General features: G+C 39.5%; 1 protein-coding gene across 1 annotated transcript; it reads left to right on the forward strand.

Moving 5' to 3' along the window:
• Window positions 1-18,337: 18,337 nt before the first annotated feature.
• LOC111270373 (mRNA export factor GLE1) lies at window positions 18,338-20,640 on the forward strand. Its single transcript, XM_022850563.2, has one exon. The coding sequence runs from the start codon at window positions 18,465-18,467 to the stop codon at window positions 20,331-20,333; it is 1,869 nt and encodes a 622-aa protein (XP_022706298.1). The 5' UTR covers window positions 18,338-18,464; the 3' UTR covers window positions 20,334-20,640.
• The last annotated feature ends 2,305 nt before the right edge of the window (window positions 20,641-22,945 follow it).

The following is a 22,945-nucleotide window of genomic DNA, read 5'->3' on the forward strand; positions in this document are numbered from 1 at the left end:
AGTCTGGCAGAAGACGATCTATTGTGGCAAACGAAAAATAATTTTGGCCGAGGTTAGTAGAAAAAAAAAAATACTGCTAATCAAAATTTCATAATAAATAAATTCAACCGGTGGTGAAGGAGTAAAAGTTTTTTATCATTAGAAGTACGGCCGCAAACTATTGTGCTGGCATAACATCACCGCGGCTGTTATCAAACAGAGAGACGAAAGAAGAGCGGCGGGCTTTGCAACTTTACAAATGGACTTACGTGAGCCTATTTTAACTGGTGGAAACCAATGATGGTGGCTAGCCAATCGCCGTACAGCTTGTCATCCACGTTGCAGCATGGTATAATTAATGATAAGATAACACAGAACAGGATAAAAGTCGCCCGATAAATTGAAAAGATATCATTTAGCAGTAAGGGATGTTCCAATAAATAAATCTCTTCCAAGAATCTGCTCTTCATTTCAGTTAGGTACATACCTTGCACTAATGCGCGTAAAATAAAGACGTTTGAACTGCCAAGAGGCTTCTGCTCCACAGTGCATGTATACTCCACTGCATCAATAATAGCTATGTCTACGCTATACGTATTTAGGGGGGAACAGCATCTCGTTAAGAACTAACTATGAAACATTACATCTGTTTCACTTCAACTGTAAAAGAATTGGTTAGTAGACCATTTCGTAGATTTGATTTCAACACTGCTATTTTTGTCTCCTAAAGCCTCTATGTTTCGAGTTTTATGTCCGGTATCGTCATAATTCCATTAGACGAACGGCCGGCCGGTTGGTTCCCAGTCTTTGTTCATGCCCGGGTTCGAAACCAAGCTACGATGTGTCCCTATGATTAGCAGGCAAGTACGTTACCCGCTGAGCTATCACGGACACGGAAGGAGAAAGCGAGTGGGGAGGTATCTCCTAAAGCTCCTAATTGGTCTGCGGTTCGACTCAGTTTCGTATAGCCGTGGCGGTCATATGGCTTCCAGTGTATTCCTGCGAGGCCAACAAAATCAATATTGTCCTGAAGCTGAGCACCACTTTGGAGAGATTGCGCCGTTTTCAATAGTAAAAGCTACCGATTATTTTCAGGACAAACAAAAACGCAACAGGTGGGCGGAAAATGCACACCTTTTTGCTGGATTTGAGGAATAATCTTTGTGCGTAATTTATTGTCATAACGCGATCAAGTAGGACACTTGCTTGTGCTTGTACCCAAATTGACTCTTAGGTAACGTCCTTCACTTTCTACTGATTAGAGGTACAGATAATCACCAACAACGCGTTTCATAAACTGGCAGTTGGTTTTCAAGCAACATCCACGCTAGCAAACAATAACTGAGTAGCATCAGTATGCCAATGAGATCACAGGTGATGCTTCTGTAAATATATTTTTTTGTACACCACAACCGATGGACACGAAAGCGATTGATTTTCTGGAGGCCATAGCGTCGCGCCAAGGGCAGCATTGTGACACCTAGTCTTTTTTTTTGTTTATCAACATCGACACTACTGCAGCACCAGGCCGATGACGGCCTAACAACAACAGCAGCAAAAGTATAAAACGCTACCTGAATTGATTCAAATTTATAGGCAAAAGGTTATTTGCCCAGGGCTTAGAAGTTAATTTGAACGCGTGACGCTAACGTTGCTATGGTTATTATATCTGTTAGTCAAATCTAACTTCGGCTTTGTCAAGCATTTTGTTGCTCGGGAAAAAACTCTTGCTAATTACATACTCTACTGTTTAACATCTCGTCTTACCCTCGTGGTAATCAAGTGTCAAATATAGTGTCAACGAGTGTATAGTTGGCAGGCAAAGTCTCGTAGATATAAACACCATCGTTTAATATTATTGGTGTATTTGCTGAAGTTAAATTAGCTTTTCATTGAATATGTGGATGGATTTAAGTTTGCTCACTTCTAATGGCGCAAGAGATCGCTGAACAATCTCGCTCTTACTTAGGATATATGAATATAGTTATAATGTCATTCTTGTTCTGTGACATTGAAGGACTTGCGAGTGGCAGCACTTCAGGACTCATTTGCTACTCTAGCACAGTATATGAATCAGTAGCATAGTCGCTACTTTCGGTGGTCAGGCTTGCCACAGGCTTTGCAGTGTAACTCATAACGTCTTCAAGTGCGTATCTGGTTTTACGTGAATGCCTATCGTTACGAATAAATAGAAATAAACATTCTTTCTACTTGGGGCCAAGAAAAGCTAGATCCAAAAGCTTTTCATTTAAATTTAATTGATAGAGAGACAAACGCCAAATTCTTTACAGATATGTTACTATAGAATATATGATCGAGTTTCCGTCTTGGCAGAAACTGCAGCCTTTATAGATTGAAGTACGATTAAATCCTTCTTTAGATGACTTCAACTTAGTATAGTGACTAGCGGCGTTATCCGCTATCCACGAACCATCCACAATCGAAGAGATGACGTAATGATTGCAAATATTAGCTCGGATAAAGTAACAATATAATATAATATAATATATTTAGCATATAATAAGTAACGCAATTGTTTCGCTCTGTCGTCATGTAGCATGTGCAATTCGAGTAAAATGCCGTAATTGCAGTTAGTAAACACGCAGATTTGTCCCTTATGAATTTCTTGTAGAAGCTATACGAAGGCACTATGAAGCCTTAGACTATTTGACGCGTAGCAAATTTTTGCCAAGTGTCTTTCGATGTTTGAAACAGTGGGTTTTCCAACAAATGTGTAGTCATCTACGAAGAAAAAAGAGGGGGTACGGCTGATAGTTTTAAAGTAGCCTAAAAAAAGATTCTTAATCTTTTTTTCGCATGCATACGTTTGTTCAGAAATGGCAATATGGACTAGCATCGAATGTTCTACGACGTTTCGGCGCATGAGCCAGCGCTCAGATCGTTTCTGCTTCCGTAATTTATTGAGGTCGTCCATATCCAAACAGTTATAATTTCCAGCCTTCGACAATAATTATATCAGCTTTACTGGAATTATATTTGACTCATTTTCATATACGTGGACTCGACTATATCCTTGTATAGATATAAACAAGGAAAAGCCCGGAGAAGCTAATTTTGAAATGGAATGGACCAGGGCCGCACTCAAATGACGCAAAGGCTCAGTTTCGACCTTCTGTAAACATCAGATTTTTAAAATGTAAATCTAATCTTGCGCAGACGAAATGGCCAATTTCGGCGTAATACTGACGTGCGGATTTTACCGCCAAATTTCAAATAATAACATTTTATTTACATATTTTCCATCAGGACATCAACTCTATAAATTATAATTGCATAGATTCTAAGACAAGAAGTTTCTGTTTCAATTATTCATATTAGTAATAAGCCAAAGCAATACTCAAATATACCTTCGCTACAGCCCGTTTAAGACTAGAAGTGGGAAACAAACGTTTATGAGAGCCATTTAAAAATTGATAATAAGGCATTTTCCTTCGCTAGCTTTTTGATATTTTCAACGTTTGATACACTCCCATCAACGATACATACTACAATAGTGCTTTTGTTGTTTCATCGTAGAATGGCTTAAATAGACCAAAAAAAAAATAGAAACATTTTTCAAAATAACCCGAGTGATTCATATTCAATTTAAGTTACGCAAAGAACAAATCTCCCAAAATCTACCGAGTTTATTTCAATCGCCTAGCAGCAGTTGGATCCCAGAAACCTTTCATTTTTGATACTGTCCAGTATGGAAGCTGCATTTATTTCAAATAACACTACAGTCTATGCCCTCATAAATTGTCATGTGGACTGGAAAACATTAGGCCCAAAGCGAAATTGTCTTATTTAAAAAATATTCAACACGTGTTAGTAATTCAATGAAGTGTATAGAGGTCTATTGGCTCACAAGCAAGTCGGACTAAGATGATTTACATAAACAATTATCCAAAGAACAATAGTGGGGCATTTTTCCCCGTTGTTTTCTGGATATTTTCAGCTGACTCTGATATTGAGTGTAGTTTTCAAGCCCAAAACACCTGATAAGGACTCTTCCAGGATCAGCAAAAGAAAAAAATAAATCAACTAGGATCTATGTGACAGGAGCTAGGGTTTCTAGCAGTAGTTGTTTTGGAGTTGGGCACGTCTGTGGCAACAAATTGTAAACCTATTTTTACGGGTAAATTTCATGAAGTGGGGCAGATATGTACGTTCTACATTAACTTAAATATTCTACTGCAAGTTCTATTGCAATTTCCGCTAAGTAGATTGAAAGCGTGTATATATATATATATATATATATATATATATATATTGTGAGCAGCAGGTAATTATGAGATTAATAATTCGGGTCTATATAGTTCTGAGAAGGAATTACCGGGGAATTAATTAGGGGGGTTGTTCCAGCTAGCTTGACATAACAGCGGCAAAACGTTTATGAAACATTATCTATTATAGCTACAGCTACCTCTGGGAAGGTAAATATTTTCTTTTAGCTTAATTTCAATACAAATACTACATCTCTGTCTCATATGATTTTAACTTAAATATGCTGGTCCTTCATTTTGCTCGCTCCAAAAGTAGTTAATTTTAATAAATCAGAAGAAATGTATACTTTTTCTCTAACGACTTCTGTTGCTCTCGATCGTAACGGTACGAAATATTTGTCTTATAGAACCCTTTATTTTTCCTGGTAAAACTGGGATAGGATCCAACAGTTATACTGTAAATGTTTCAATCATAATAAGGCATTATACGGAGTTGGTGATCACCTTTTTCTAGTCAAGGCCGTAGAAAACGTTAAGATAGACAACTTACCCTTTAACTTGATACAGAGTTCTTAAAATAATCTAAAATTTATTATCCAAATCACCAGTTAATGTTATCCATACCGTTTTTTCGCTTGTCGGACCTTTCGTTCGATGGTTGCTCGTGTGCCTCGTTTTTCGTATATGTTTATTTTAGATATTAAAGATGTAATTCTAAGTGGGCATGCAATATAAAGTGTACGGTAATAATGTTGAAATGTGCTATGTTGAATGACTGTGCAGACTTGATCTTCTAGATTCTGTTTATAGAGAAATTTTCAGTGTCACCTCAATTGCTCTTGATGTTTAGTTCATTTCATTATCTCACTTCACCTCTTCAACGCTCGTCCTTCAGTAGCAATGGTTTAAACAGGGAGACGTATTCAAATACTAATCACAACAATATGAATCATTGTGACTAAAATGCTATCATGTTTTAGAAACGATGCAGGACCAACGCAATCCGCTCCTAAAACCCAACGACCACCTGTCGTTTAAAAAAGCGTCATTTCTGTCGTATACCTCGCAGCATCTAAACCCCTCGATCAATCGAAATCCCGTTTCCAGCCAATAAAAGTTATTTTGCCTGTTTATCATAATTCTCACTCTTTGATATGCGCGGGTCTGAGTAAGGGTATATACCTAGGCTTACCTAGGTTATGAGAACGTCACACAAAAGTTCCCCTGTTTTTTTTTGTTACGTGACTAAGAATGTAGGAGGTATGGGTGGGTCGAGGATTCACAACATCCCATTAACGATTCAGTCAACGATAATACATTTCTGGATTCAGTTTCAAGCTCGGACGGCAACCAGTCAACACGTCGGCAATTTTTACTTATTCCCGACAGTTTTAGACCTCAGAAAACGAAATTCCCGATTGCAAAGCGAGAAAACAATAATACGCGGGCACTATGCATTCTATAAAAACCTGAGGCCTCAACTGAGAAGCGGTAGATGCCGGGCAGTGACTTCAGTTGGGGCATTTTGGTTAGTAAGCGATTTCCTTTGCCACCTCAAGTGGCCAATATTTCTGGTCCACGAAAGCAACAGTCAACGTCGGTATATTCGGCAAGTGACCTCTGTTAAGCTGTCCGCTAAAAGGTTTATTCAGTGTGAAGTGACGCTGCATGATCATGCATAAGTAGGCTCTTTCGATGACGTGTGTAGCTGCGTACTTTGTTCTGTCCTGCAAAGCATTCGGTGGAAAAGAAATAACTGGCGTCGGCTTGTTGTTACTTGCGGCTTGAGCTGAAGCCTATGTAAGTCATAAAGCGCTCCTCTTTTGGATCGGCAGAGACAACTGGGCACAATTTGAAGACAATTCAAAACACAATCATTTTATCATTATCAAAAAAAGTCCCTCAGGAATTGTGCACGTTCAACTGAAAACTCCATACATGGTTGACGTTATTCATGAGGAACTTGAATACAGGAGCTACTTGGAACATGGGTACTATGGTCACACTTGAGATATATGAAACCCGAGCAAACAACCGTCAAAGCAATGCTAAACATGTTCCATAAAAGAAAGCCTTACATAAAATGTCCGTAGCAGGACTATACTGCCGTTACTATAGTAAATATAAACCATATCCTTGGGCATTTTAATTAGCATGTATGATATAGAAAAAATGCTTCGTCCACCCGAGAATTGCGACACTTTTATCTGCGATTTGTCTTAGCTGATTGCTGCATGTAGACAGTTTCATGGCATGATGTAAGAATTGAATAAGATTTTGCATATGGAAATTAAAGCAATACTACGTTATTATATAGTTTCAATGCGTCTGTGCCTTGAGGGACACAGTCACTGATTATTATAATCGTTGACGCACATGCCGTGAGTATATTTCCTCCGGCAGATTCAAACTAGCGAAGCTCAGATAATAATCGGGTAGATATATCTACTTTCTCCATATAACACTACACGAGTTATGGATAGTCACAGCGTGGCCGTTCACACAAGAGGTCGAAACCCATTACATCCGTAAAAGTCAGCGCTGCAGTACCAACGATCTTCTTTCAGAGACGGGTAAGCATTAACAAAATAGAAAAGAGTGAAGAATCCTGTATCGTCCTAGTTTGGCCTTCCCGAATCTATCGATAGTTGAAGTCTTTAACTGCTTAAAGCTGGTTGAGGCTCTGTGTTCAGATAACACTTATAGAAACTCTAGCCATTCTTGTTGGTTTAACGGGCCTTAGAAATTCATGTAATTGAAGAGACTTTAGAGCATCATCACAGGGAACCACGTTTTTAAGGATGAGCCATCTGGCTATCCCTATTTTTTTCAGTTTCTAAGGATGTGTGGACAAATAGAGTGGTTTTCAACCTACGTCCTTCTACGATGCTGCCTTTAACCAATCGTGGACCATGTCAAGAGTCGTGTCGTATAGTGTTCTCTTCTGGGATGTGTTCGCCACTCTAACCAATGTATCGAATGCTATCAATGAGAGGAGATATTGGAGGCTTCGTACTTTAGTTTGCCTAATGGGCGCACATGTTAACACTGGAACAACCTTCGATAGTTTTCTCACGAAGCAGAACGGGCACAGCAACCACGAGAATATGAAAATTACCTTGAAAAAGTTTACGTAAATGATACAGATACCTCCATCGCCTGGTTCCGGAATGGACATGGATACTGAGTTCCTTTATGCGTTCATTGAGTGTGTCTGTTTTTCACTCTATCATTTTATTAATAGTAAACCTAAACAGGAGGAAACGCGCAAAATTACCTGCCCACTGTAAAACTTCCACCATAAGCTCGAGACTAATCAGCGCACGTATTAATATTACCTGTAGGATCATTGCACGTTGTACGCTACGTGCCGGGTTAACATGTGATGCTTTATTGCACGATGTGCTTTGTCCAAAACAAAAGCGCTGCAACGAATATAACGATTTTAATCTAAATCTTGTTGTGAATGAATGTTGGATCTAATATGATCGAAACACACAAATTGCTATAGCGATTTGTCTGTTGTCTATTATATAAAACGTTCATTACGTTACGTGAAATAAATAAGGATTGGAGATTAGAAATAGATCCATCTCCTAGCAATGTTGATAGCTTGACTGATACCGGCTTCGACGTATTGTCGGATGTATCGCCAATGATTCCGCTCAAATTTAATCAGAGAGTATGCTAAAATGATTAAGCATCCGAGAGGAAAAGGTTTAAAAAGCCTGATTTTCAGTTACATATCGAATGCACAGTAACACCCTCTTTATCCAGACGCTACATTGGGATTGTTTCGAAGTGAATTTACAGCAGACCTTTCAGCATCCTCTGACAGCATGAACATCGCCAAATACTATGCATGTAGGAATTACATATAGCGGAATTTGGCTTACTACGAGAAATCAATGCAGGATCTCGGTAGGTAGTAATCTTAGATTATTTTCTATTACTTACAGTGAAATTATCCATTGCAATTCCCTATACGAATGAAGAGTCCTGTTGTTGACGGGAGACGCCTTGAAATAGCTCTTAGAAAATGAGCTACCGTGGCTTTTTTTCCTATTTAGTGCTTCACTGCAAAATGTCCACTACAATGTAATCGGTGGGCCACGCAGTGAATCGAGCGTACTTGAGATTTATAACAACCTCTGCGCAAAGAATATGTATCCTGTATTTTGATTTAGACGATCGTGGAGTTCTTCCTTTGTTGGCAAGTAACTACGTCTAAGAAGTTCAAGTAAATCGCATTTGAAAGTCTTTCGCGGACGGCCGCCCTCAGATCGTAACTGAACCGTAACAGAAAACTGCCGTTACTTCTGTGCACAAGTTTTTTTCTAGATACGAAAGCTTTGCTTAAGAGAAATTTCTGCTGATTAGCCCCTTGGAGTTCAGCAATCCTGCATCAGCTACACGTCCTCCAATTTCATCAACCTAAGAAAAAACTTTGCAGCCTCAACAGGGGCCAGCTAAGCGACTAATACCTCATTCGTGTTAAATTTGCTGAGACAATTTCCGGATCAACCTCTCTGCCCTTTTACGAAGCCTTCATTGATTTAATTAATTTATGACCACCGTGTAGTCCTTCGATTCACACGCACCGAACATGAGTCGCTAATCAACTGAACTAGCGTAATCAGTCATGCTTGAGTAACCGCACCCAGGGAGTGATTGTCAATAGGCATAAACGAGGTAGAAACTCTGAAACATCATTTGTGACTAGTCGTAGAATGAAGATCATTTAAACAATTAAAGCAGTCGGTTGCCCCGAGCCACTTTAAAGAAAAAAAAAGATACGCTAAAAAAATAATACAAAATAATAACGTCTTTTTTCAACACTATTGCCATTGACGATATTAATAAGAGAAACAAGTAAGAGCTTAGAATCGAAAAAAAAATTGCGGACGAATACATTTTTCGGCTAGGATGGTACTAGAATACATCTGGGGCTACCTGAGCACCGTTAGGAGCGACTGCAGAAGACGAGGTTCATTCGAATCTGATATTTGCTACTCGCAATAGAATCCATTGACAAAAGCGCAACATCCTTTCTCACGTTTTCGACAATGTTCTTTGAACAAAAACAAATTGGGCACTCAGGACTGGGGCTTATTCCTAGGCTTCGATTCAAACATAGCGTGCTCGTACATATATGCCACAAGTATCGTCCGTAAACCTTTGACTTTGCCACCTATTCCCCGAAGTGCGAGGCTCGACAAACGTCTTTGAATGTTACTGATAAGCAAAACGTGTCGTGGTCACATAGCGTTGCTAGCCGTCGTTATCGGTATGGTAGTATTTTTAACTTCTAGAGTGGATTGATAAAAGGCAATGGGTGGCCGAAACGGCCTGTGCACTGGCGGAAAAAAGGCAGCATTGACCGGGGCCCTTTCTGAGCGTTATATACTAAATCACCACCACTAAAGGTCACCGTGAGTATCGTCATAAAGGAGATATCGAAAACGGCGAGATACCATTTTGGAAACACGTGGAATCGTTCAACGATGCCTTCAAATATATCTTCAAATTCAGCTGTGAGGTAGGAACTGGAGTGATTCGAGCAAGGTGCTACCTATGCTATTCGCCTCTGAAACTTTATCTTTGTATCCACCAGCTTAGTCACACATTCATCATTGTCTTCTGATAACAGATGTATGCAATCAAGCTGTTCGGTGACAAGCAAAGACGTGAATGTAAACAATTAAAATTAACATTTTTGATAAAAATGGCTACTTAAAACAAGAATGTAATGCTTCTGCCTCCATAGAAGCCAGCCAAATAGACGGTATAAGAATTTTCAAGGATATACACGCGCGTTACCATACCAGCATATACGTGTCCAATACTTTTTTGTTACTTGCGTAAAAATTTTCTATAAAAAAGGTACCAGCATTTTAGTGCGAAAAACCATGTGCACTGGTGCCCTAAAATAAAAAGTAGTTTTACGGGGAGCATCCGCACAAAATGGTACAATGGGTCGTGCCTGCCAAATAAATTGATATCCTTGGACCGGCCGTGGCAAGGATGACTTCGTTGACCATAACGGTCTTTAGTATTGTCCTATCCATGTCCAACTCATTTGTCAATGTTTAATCTCGCACGCTAGCTGGATGCCTCGACTCGCATCTTGACATCTGTAAGCTCACTATGGGCCCAACAACGTTTTTATACTTTACACACACTGGTAATTTAATTTACTCTAACTATCGCTATTTTTATCTATTTCTACTGAAACGCTGAAAAAATTTCTAGAAGATGTAAATAATGCGTGTCTGCGCTGCATTACGTCTAGTGGAGCGCCTATTTTCAATAAGCTGGTTAAAATTTCATTTTAGGACATTTAGTTTTATAATTTATAGTACCTATTTTTTACCATAATTTTTCACTACAAACAAAATGTGTTCGTTTATACAATGAAAAATGCCAAACTCAATGAAAGTCTTTTTAAATTGAATGCAACATATTATACAAAAAAAATATTATCTAGAGTTAGAAGATTGCATATCATGAAATCCGTAGTCGTCTTCATGTCTCTGAAAGGCCAAATATCATGAACTTCGGAATGCTTTCATTGTTAACTGTGATCTTTGTTCATCAACTGCTCGCAGAGACTGGGCCAACCGTAATGAAAAGCTCACCCCTTCCTTCCATGGGTCCATTAGTTAGCCGATGGGCATCGCATCAATTGACGATCTTTTCCAGTGTCTTCGAATGTACTTAAACAAGTGCTAAAGCCCACATACTAGATAACAATTAGCCCAACAAATAATTTCAATTCAAATCACGTCTATCGCCTGTAGCTAACTTTTTTAGACAGGTGTACCGTTTCGATTTGACAAATATATATTTACTAGTTGTGACACAAATGTCATCTTGTGTCCTTAATCGAGTACGACTTCAAGCTGTCCATCAGGGTCTTCGCTTATGGCGCTGCTGGTCCCAAGGGTCGCTGCTTTGTCAATGTGGCCCACCCCCGCAACACTTGTATGAGTACAACAGCTTAGTAGAACCGGCATTCAGATATGTTTCATATAGACAGCCGCCAGCTCCGGCTGGCGAAGTACAAATCCTTGAATCTGGACTTTAGGCAGACATTCGGCAAGATAAAACCGACCGTAAACTCTCGATTGCACGAACTCGTTGCCGCGAACAGGCGATATGGCCAATAAAATAGAACGCACACGCGCGCTGCTTGCGTCGCATTACGAGTAACGGATCAACGTGCGCCCCGCTGAGCCGTCAACTCCCTGACACACTTAAGATCGTCTCGAGGACTGCTTACCGACTCTACCATGCTTTCGTTCAGATGTCATCGCACGCCACTGCATTTGATCATGAATATATTTGTGTGCGGGGATTTTTATACAAACAGCCTGTACGGAGTGCATGCGGCGGATACCGATATCAGGATGGGAAAATCCTTTAAGATGAAGCTCTGTCAGCATTCTCTGCCGTTACCATTACCTCGGAATTTGGCCATTAACTGCCGATCGTACTAATCTGTCTCATCTGTTAAAAGCTTCAATGTCTTACGTGTATGAGTTTTTGTTATGAATCCACTTTAATGTGGTCTACTGTACGGATCAATGCGCAGACACAATAGTTGGATTTGTATGCAAATAACATTCGAATGGTACTTTCCATGTACCATTCTTCTTAGGCTAAACGACGATAGATATTGTAGAAGACTATTTGTTTGCTTCGTATCTTGTTCTTGTTGCAAGAAGCTTGCGCGAGAAATATGTTCAACACACGTCCCGAGACCACTTGATGCCCTGTGTAGAGCTTAGCCAATTACCTAGAAATTGCTAGTTATTGGTAGTTATTAAATATATGATAATGAAATTTAAACAAGTCGCTGCTATCCTTTTTCTTTTTAGCACAACAACGTAGCAATTTTCTAACTACGAAAAAGGTACCACTGCGGATTTGCGGAAAAAAGAAACTAAATACGTTAAGATGGTGAGAAAAAAAAAACATGCAATAGTCGTGCGAAATTAACTTCGTTCTATAGCACCTCATCATTCGGAACATGTTAATTAATGGTAAAAAATCAACGATTTAGTGGGTAATCATAAGACCGCGCATTCCTATTTTGGGAAACGGTTAACAACGAAAAGGACTCTCTAACGTTGCTTTGTCCTTCCATCAGAAAGCGTATTTCAATTTTAAGGACCGCAAACTACCATACTCGATTATTTCACTCATACATCTTTAGTTACATTTACATTAAGAGTGGCATATAATGGAAGTTTTTCGTCGTACCGCAGTACTTTTGAATGGGTAGCTGTGACAAGGCGTCCCTCGGATAGTACCATCATTCAGAGAATACATTTCCGTGAATGCTCTGTGAAAAATCTGTAGATATACGCTAACACCTACTCCTTTGTTTGTGCAATAAAATAAGCAAGAAAGCCGGCTGCAAATTACTGCACCAATCAGCTATGGAACTCGAGCTCGCACCGATTTTTCTATACTACACGATACTATGGCGTGTTTCCTGTAAGCTTTTAAGGTACCACGTGCAAATCATATGTCTGAAAAGAAAAATTAGCGTAAACGTATATAACAGCTTTATTAGTCTGTTACACGTGTGAGTCCTTTAGGTCGGATATTTCTCTGGGGTCTAAGACAATGCCGATTAATGGACTCGTTCGTTGATCTTTCAAACAGAGCTATAATGCTAGCCACAGATGCACATATAACAATTGGAGTAATAGAAACACACAATTTAGACATGTAGTTTATTGTAAATTCAAAATTGGCTAAAATTTTCGATTCTTAGGAGATATTTTATTCGGCAGCGCGGTCTATAGGGTACGTCCGCACTTTGTCCGTCAATTTGCACTGCGAGCGTTTTATGTTAAACGTGTTCTTTGTTTCTACTTCCACTTAGTATAAAGCGAAACGCTTGAATTTGTCATTATAATAATTAAACAAAAACTAATTTTTTTTAATATTGCTTTTCCTAAACGTTTCTCTCTGTTACAACAGCCCTTAATAATCACAGGCGCCCGAATTAATATTTTTTTCATTCGGTATATTTTTTCTTTTTCGAAACGTGGTCAATCAGCGTACAAATATGGTTGTTAATGGACAACATCGGCAGCCTCGTTTGACGCTGCCCGTAGACATAAAAGTTTGTCTCCGATTATATAGCAGTATGGGTGAAACGCATTATGTCTTCTACTTGAACACAGAGCTTTTTGCGACAAATTCGAAAAGCGTCGTTTTTAAGCTTGGAGCGTAGCGAACAAATGTACAAACTTACAGCTGTTTCGAAAGAGGAACTCCCGGCAATACAGTTAGACCCATTAGCCAAAGATGTCTATCCAGTGGTATAACGGATGCTACGTACTTTTCACCCACTGGTTCTCTATGAAATAACCATACTACAATTGATTATCGAATAGCCACTTCGTCTCGCAATAAACCTGTTGGATCTTATTTTTCGGTCATACCACAAAGCTTCTTATATATCAGGTGGAATTTCTCGAAATACACTGCCTATCTTGATTTACTCATTGAGTCTTCTTCTCAAGTGCCTTCTTCGTCATTTTCTTTCAAACTGTTCCTTCTAGATGTCGACCCAGATTATACCGAGTCAGCCGAGATTATCCACTGAACGGTATCTGGGCTTCAACTAATTCAATAGAATCTTCCTACTCACATAAAACGAATTACCCTTTTTTTGGTGCTAGATGTGCGCGACGTCTGAGAAATGTCTTTCCTACCACAACCACTGAACAATCAAAAGCGGACTATTCTAGAGCTTCGATTGGGGTCGAGTCAGCCTGCGACTTTCCCCGTCTAACGCAGCTGACCGCAAGCCCTACTGCGGGTAAGTTGCTGTTAAGGCAAGTGAAATCACAGGAAGATTATACACGCCAGCTTCGTTCTGCGCGATGCACGCGGTCCTGCTCATATGTAATAAACGGAAAACGGAACACGCTATTTATGCGCGAGCACGGCCAACGAAAGGGGTCGTCATAATAATAACTTGTTGAGGTTCAACAGTAGGTACTTGTAAATTGAATTATTGGTATAGGCTATCAATATGTGCTAATGGACTGAGTGCACGTGTGCCTTGTTATTACCTAGGACGTTAAATCACCTGAGTTTTTTCGAGGGGGGAAAGCCACAATGAATGTTAACGAAAACAGGGCATTGCGTATTGCACTCGGGGACTGCGCCACGAAAAATCGCAGAAAATCAATCATCCTGGATCCATCCTAGGAAAACTCTTTAGAAGCACAGACTAGCGTAGAGAAATGCTGAATTTGTTATTTGTAGGCAGTTAAGAAGTCGCATTTGAAAAGGACTATCGGTCCTAAGAACAATAACATGAGACCCTTATTTATTGCCACTGGACTCGATGTAACCCTGTCGAATCCTATGCTGCTGGGCTCAGTCGTGAAGGCTGGCGAAAGAAGAGGAATAACAATGACCTGTTATTTGATTCGACTGCTGGAGCCTATTTTGGAACAGATGCGATCGTCAAAAGGTGTTTTATGGGACATAACCATCGGGACCCAACGGCAGCGTTGCAGACAATCTTTCTTTACAAGATACATCTTTTGCAATGGAAGATTGAGCTGTATTTGTGCCTTAGTTAATATTACTTCTATGATATTTAATTGAATTTCAATTGTTCTGCTTTAATTAAGGCACATTCATCTTGAAGACATTATTACAATATTGGCACTAAGAATGATATCTGTGCCCTATTCAACGCTTGTTTCAGACACGCTAATGATTCCGGCTATTATAGATTCGACAGTTGATGAAGCACGTGCTACCAAGTAAACTGGCAAAGGGACTAATTGCCAGTCAGTGGCCCTTCATCGTCTATAATAATATCAACGCAGTTTTATATTATTATTTCGCAACAGAAATCATAAGGCTGAGCGATCCACCATCAACAAAAACAAACAGGAAAAACATTACATTATGTAAAGATATTGTGTTGTCTAAATTAATACGGTACGTGTATATACGTATTATGAAATAGTTTTTTATTTACAGCTTACCAGCCTTCCAAAAAAGGCATTTATCCGTGTTGTTATTTATTTATTTTTTTTTTTTTGAAAACATAGTACCACTTAATCATAGTTCTACGATCCCTCATTTGATTACCACAAGTTTATTAACGTTGTTACTAAGTGACCGACTGCAGGATCATAGTCGGAATACGAAATGTGACTTGAACGTTGTGTCGATATATATATGCATATGTATTGCCCTATGAATCACAAATTTCTGCAAAAAAAGGAACGGTGGGTGCTGTGCGTTTCTATATGCGCCCATGCAAAACGCGCTCCCCTTATCGAACTAGCAATAGTTCACTCGGGTCATAGCCATCAGGGTATTTTACTACACCTTGCTAAAAAGCCTCGTCTTATTTTATGTCTTGAAACTAGAAGAACGTCAGTCCAAGAGACCAAGCCAATTTCCAGCTTTTTCTTTAAAACAATTATTATCGGTAGTTTTTGTGTGCGAGACTTTGTTATTATAGTGTTGTGCAGTTGAAGATCTGTAACGTCTGTTTCAAAAATTACCATAATTAGTATCACAGTTAGGTCGGTCGTGATGAAATCGATCTCGACGAATGTGAGGTTTATGAACGAAAACATCTTCATCGATAAGCTCGCACACGTTTTTTTTTTCATTATCGTTAATACCAGCCAAATCACTTGTGGTTCTTGGGGTTTTGGTCATCACTCAGCAAAACTCTTCCGCCAAAGCTATATTTGCTAGCCTTTTTCAGCGTTTGCGTACACTAACTTATTGAAGTTCAGCTTCACTGTTCTGTTAAAAGATATTTCTGTTCTTCCTACTGACCCCAGGCTTTGCCTAATAACATATAGCGCATAATGAGTGTGATTAAAGAGAAACGCTTGAAGTATTAATTTCAAGCCATTGCTTATGTCTCGAACAACTACGTACAATGCCTTTTGTCAAACTCGTGGCAAATTTTCCACGAGAATCCGAAACTTTCAAGACAACACTTTTTGAGATTTTAGACAATACCCAAAGATTTTTATGGCCAATTTCGACAATTCACAGATTGTCGAAATTCTAACAGACTTTTCTCTTGGAATTTGACAATCAAATGATATAGCGAAAGACGTGTTTTAGGTATCTGACAACCCTGAATAAGTAAAATCGATACATATTAAGATATGCATCGCAAAGGAATATCAAACGACCCTGTAACAAAGGGCTATTCAGCAGTGCAAATCGTGGCCAAACATTTATGGCCCCCAAACGAAAAGAATGAACTTTAGGTAAAAATATCTATCTAGTGTCTATTCAACAAATTATTTCAGGCTCAAAATATCATAAACTATACCCACTAGAAAGATACACACGTCTCACTATTTTGACTTTCTGCATGCTTTTTCGGGTCGAAATTAAACGTGCCGTAACATAAACAATAAAAGGCCTTCAGCACAGTCGTAACGCTAAGTTAGCATAACGTTTACGTTTCAAGCTTCACGTCCGGCATCGCCGCTGGGCATTCCATCGGATGGACCACTGGCTGCCTCTTGCCAGCACCAAACGAACAGTGCATCTGTCCATCTATGCCCTATGGATTCGAATGTAGTCCACAATGTGTTTTCAAGATCAGCAGACAAATATGTTACCCACTAAGCTATTACGGGGAAGCACACAGGGGACTGGGCTTCTCTATCAAATGATAGGTTATCAGCTCGATGAAGTCTCATCGAAAGACAGTTCGCTTTTCGTTGCACTAAAAAGTACTTCTAAAACTGCTGACGGCTGGAGCTTCTCTTCGTTAAAGGCCAAAATGCTAATTATTCTTACGCAACTACCTGCAACCCCATTCAGCTTCAAAGAGAGGCCGCGGGGGCCGGCGTCTGTCATTAAGAAATACCTGCAGCCATTTACTTGCTTCAGGTGCAAAATAACGAGGGGACGAACGAGCCCAAATTTAGGTAACGTATGGCTGAGAGAATGTCGGTTAGAGTGATCTCTGGAAGTTCTTCACGGATATGTTTAAATGCGAGACTTGGACCTCCCATGCCCACAGCCAGTCAGTCCATACATTCGCGGACCTATATGGACACTGTAATCCTTGTTCGGCAGAAATTTAACTAACCAGAATACAACTTGTTTGTCCTGCTGTGCGGACTTTCTCAATTTATTTGTGTGATATTTATTGATTAATTAAAATAATTTTTATGTGAATCTAGTATATGATGACGGTTAGAATTTGTTTGACGGTACTACAATTGACACTGGCGTTGTGCCGGGTGCTTATAGTTTCCTCAAATTAAGTGCCTTCTCATTGTTCGTGTGTTTTCGTTTGAGCTCTCTCCGCTACAGCATTGCTTGATATCGTCGAATATAGTGTAAATGGCTGAGATATAAAATGAGATTAATTACTACAATAACCGTCTTCTGAAATTGACCCGTATCATTTTAATTATATAACTTTCTCGCTCTTTTATTAATTTTTTTTTTACTAAAAACGTGTATTTCCGCTTTTGTAACCATTTATGCTTGATCTGTAATAGTTATTCTCAGATTTTGTCATATTAATAGTCACATACGCACCCTTATTTCGTTACAGAAGGCCCGATTTGTTCAGCTAAATAACCGTTATTTTGTGTTTTTTTATTTGTAGTTACTCTTACCTCTCTTTCCCAAATTTCTCGTTCAGTTCATTACTATCAAATTTATTTTAAGTGCAATATTTTCGAGCCATCTCTTATCACAGCAGTATGAAAAGGTATAAAGAATGTATGGGTGAATTTGAATATCTTACCTTCGAACCTCAACAGATAGCCGTTATCAACTAGTTTCGGCTTCATAAATAGTAATTATTCCTTACTCGGTTGTTTTTATTTATTTAAAACTTTGTTGCATGTAATTATTGACCTACATGATTAATTCCAAATATGACTGCCATATTTGCACGAAAGTCACATTCAAAACATACAGATGCAGATAGTATCTCTGAGTCGATGAACTTTTCGAGCCAATGCTATACTTCAATGAAGTATTGTCATTCGAATGATAAACGTCTTGCGGAAGACGGGTAACACGGTTTTTTTTTCAAAATTTCGCGCCACTAAAGCAATGCGACTGTGTTTGTTTTCAGTGGTTGCAGACAGTTTATCTGAGCGCGCTGGCTGACAATAACAGTTCTAGTGATGCAGTGAACTATAGTATAGTAATAGTCGGTTCTAACCTCTTTATACGAAATACTGACTCGGTTACGAGAGCTCACAAATGCTTCGATCGGTTAGTGAGACGTGGTCGTTGCAGGATGCACAGCGCCAGGTTCGAGAACACCTGGCCGGTCGAAGTAGGCGTTTGCTTCGGAAGTCGGCGGACTTCAGTGGTTTAAATGAGTGCCCACGTACACCAGAGGAGCTCAAGCGGCAGCTGGAAGCTGAGCAGTATGCGCGCCGGCCAATTTTCTGTGCGACGACGACCGGTGAAATCTGCGGCCTAGAAATACACCATGATGACTCTAGAGACGTTGCAGAAAGCGCTAATCGCAGCACGCTGGAAGTGGCTGAAGACAGTCTCCAACGGGAGATTGCTGAAATTTCGCTTGCCGAAGAGCGTGAAATACGTAATATGCACGAAAATATCGAACGCCAGGTTCAAGAAGATCACCAACAACGAATCAAAGTGTACTTAGAGATGCACGCAACTCTCAATGCGTTAATGAGTCGTCGGCGCGAAGAAATCGAAAGTGAAAGCGCCCGCCGACGTCAGGATATGATAAACAAGGCGAAGAGAAACCGTGAGATGGTGTTGCAACTCCACAAGGTTTTAGCTGAGAAGATCGTCACTTCACAATCACTCGTAAAGAAGAAATCAGAAGAGATTTTTCGATTGGCAGAAAAAGCCAAACTGGAAGAGGAGCGCATTGAGCTTCAGAAAAAATTAGAAGAAGAACTGGCAATCTCTCGTGCGCGAATCCAGGACCTGGCGGTTAAAATCGAGCAGTGCATAGTCAACTTGCAGCAGGATACACCGCTGGCCCAAAAGGTGGAAAAAAAATTATTGGAAGTTAAATCATCGCTGCAGAATGCTCGGAAGGATCTGCATGTCGTTGCTGATGACGGCATTAAACAAATGCAAGCTATTCTCGATGAATACGATCGCGAATTGAAGGAAAGCGAAGCCCAGCAGGCTCAACAAAAGGCAGCAGAAGCTCAGCACAAGGCAAAGAATGAAGCGAAGAAAAACGTGGACGAAGATATTTACATGAAAGCAATTCAGCGTCTAAAGGAAGCCGGTGAAAAGCGAAAAGCATTTGTTGAAAGCGAGACACGACAACGAAAGGATATCCTTCGCGCGATCCAGCTTACGGTAAATAAAATTCAGGTCAATACAAACAACCTTCAGCACGCGTTATTCTTTATAAGGCTGTTTAGCAAAGAAGAGGTTGGACTTCCAGGGCTGAGCGGGTCGCAATCAGTTAAACTGGGCGATCATCCTGAAGCATCTAACTTCGCGATGCATCTAACAGCGGAGCGGCTTCTTTGCAATATCGAAAAGCTGTCCTTCACACAGATCAAAGAATGGCTGCCGTATGGCGTGGTCATCGCAACGATCTGGTCAGCATCTCGAAAATTTGGCGAGATCTTCTTCGATCACATAATATCGCGGTGTCCATTTCTCGCTCCGGTATATTTCTCGAATTTAGATGCGGATGAAGCGAGCGAGTACGTGAAAAAATTCATTTGTAACAAGCAAGAGGACCATTCACGTTTTGTGGCAAGAATGGGCGTCTATTCCCGCCTTCTCGGTGTGATCATGTGTCAGAAACCTCGGTGGGGTCTGCCATTCCCACCCGATCGAATGTGGAGGTTGCTGACGACTACTGCTAAAACCGAGATACGATCGAGTGAACTTGCAGATGTTGCCGCCATGGTCGTGCAGTCGCTGCTCGAAGCCAGTGGTTACGTGCTTAAGCAGACGTACAGAAGACAGTTTGGCAAGCTGATGCACGTCCTATGTACAGAGTTCTTTGGCAAACTCAATGCCCAGCCAAAGCGACTGCCGAATGTTGTCAACCTGGAAAGCTTTCTGAAGGAGGTCGCCGCGGTCGGAGGTGACATCGCACCGCTACCGTCATTGTAATTAAAAATCGTGTAACGTGCGAATTAGTGAATGCGTTTGAGGTAATAATTGATTAGGATAGATATTGTCGAATGTTGGATATCAGAGAATATTCATGCTCTGTGCTTTTGATAATTTATCCATATAATAAAATCGTCTTTTATTTTCATTATCAATAAAGAACAATGGTGCATTGATAGTAAATATGTTACTACTGCTAATACAGGACTACCCTAAACTGCGTATGTATAATACTATAATGTATATTGTGTAAAACATATGTATTAATACGTATTAATAAATACAACTATTATAACCGCCGTTGAAACCGCTTATTTGCTATGCAATTCATACACATAAGAAAATAATATGCTTAACGAATGATATAATGATGAGGTTTTATGGACCACATTATTGTCATTTTTATGCGACTTTGTACAACAATCTATGTATCTAATATCGAAGTATTTTCTCGTGTGCTTATTAGGTTTCCTCCATATACGTATACCCTAAGACAAGACAGTGTGAAATTATGCGAATATAAACAGCAGGGCATAAGTTTAAGGGTTTAAGGGCTTTGCTTCTTCATATCCAATACCTGGTTTCCTTTCAGAGGAATTTAAACTGTGATTTAGCACTGCTTACAATTTATTGAACAACATAATGGATACCAAAAAGGTGATGATGGACGTCCTCGGGACGTAACTTCCTTTCGTATGAATACCAGGTATTTTTGCTGTACAGAATAGATGGCAGGAGTATCAAGCGTATGTAGGGGTAGTCGACTCGGAGTTGATTATCTTTTTCTCAGTCAATGGTTTCTTATGAGATTTGAAAACGTTGGAAGGATTAATGACATAGGATATACTATTAAGCTTGCAAGCACCGATGTTTTTAATTTGCCGACTGTCCAGTATGTATGTGTGTTAATGATACATATTAAGCATGTTACTGTCATCGTTGTGCTCGTTTGACCTTATTTGTATACGTGTCCAATGGAAGCCGCTTAAGAAGAAGATACTCTGTGTTAGTCACGCACTTGAACCATACAAATCCCAAGTTTATCATGCAAATCTATAATGTTTATAATGAATAATTTGCACAGTTTTGTATGATGAATTTGTGCTGAAATGGATCGTTAAGTACACACAAAATATGAGAACAATGTATCTTTCACCTATTATATTCCACTAATATTTTATTTTTTTATCGCAATAATCAAACTTGTTCTAACCTACGATATCAAGATGCAACATTGAAACAAGTGATAAACGATAAGTCCATCTGCAGAATCAAAAAAAGTCGACAGAATAGGCTAATTTAATTAAGTCTATTTCATCTTAGAGAATGCATTTATGGTTTGCACTCATTTTTCATGAAATAATGCTATCTTGTATACTTCGAATCTGAGACAGGGTTAACAGGAGCTATTAAAACCCGGTGTATTATTTACAAGATATACAAGCAATGGCAGTACAGATTTCCTGGAACACCATGTCGATGGGCTTCTACCATAAATAACTGTTAACGGGGGTCGCAATAGTAGGGAGATTAAAAAAGTGTGCTTTGTGTGCATTACTTCAAAGTGTACGTCCAAACGAGTTTTTTTTTCGAAACAAAGACGTCATTTTTGTGCTATGGCTGCCCGCGGCGGTTGGGATGGAAAGTCAGCAAGAAACCATGCAAACGTCTAAACGTGTAAATGCGTACAATCGAAATTAGATACGCTTTAGAAACTGTTTTATCTAATTTATCAACTGGCAGTGTTTTTACAAATCTAAGCTCGTGTTTTTTATCTTATATTTTTTTCTTTTTAAAGTCTTTGGAGCCTCTTATGCCGGTCTATATTATGCATAACGTATAATTTCGCAGTTGTGGGCAGGTTCTTTGACTTTTACAAAAAAGTAAAGGAATGGACGAGTATCAAAGCCTGAACTTCTCCTGAAGTGCGGCATTCGGCTGTTACATTTTAAAGACGTTCGCTAGTTATTTGAGAGTTACAATAAATCCTCGTACTGCGGAGAGACTAACGAAGAAATGGACACTCTTGTTCATGTCATTTTTTCCATAAAAATAATTTAGAATACAATTGTTTTAAAACATAACTTGGAGTCTTGGTTTCATTATGCATACTATGCACAATGTTGCTGATCGTGCTTAGCGCCGTTCTGACATAGCAACCAAAGAAATTAAATTTGTTGATAACTCAAAAACCAAAAAATTGTTTTTAAAAACGGCAGAGCTGAAGCTGATATCTGACATGTCAAAAAGACATACTGGAACGCTACCTAGGCAGGTTAGAACGGCGCTGGTCGATAATTTCTTACTTAACAAAAGGTACCGTGTACCTTCAGCAACATTTTGATTGTCGCCATTTTACATCAGGCACAGCAAATGAATAATTGCATTATGCTCGGTTAACATTAGAACGTTTAGTGCAGTTCACAAGATTTATATTATGCTTTCGGCGTTCAAAGAAGACTCAAATCCCTACTATTCGCCCTGGTGTCTTTCTTGCACCCTTTCTTAAGGACACCGTGTCTACCACAAACTCAAATGTATAGTCACCTGTTTCTTGTGGGTAACGCTAGAGATCGCAGACGCAGTGATGCAGTAAAGAATAAAACAGTTGA

Source organism: Varroa jacobsoni, unplaced genomic scaffold (assembly GCF_002532875.2).
Source record: "Varroa jacobsoni isolate VJ856 unplaced genomic scaffold, vjacob_1.0 scaffold_1468, whole genome shotgun sequence".
Taxonomy (NCBI): Eukaryota; Metazoa; Arthropoda; class Arachnida; order Mesostigmata; family Varroidae; genus Varroa; species Varroa jacobsoni.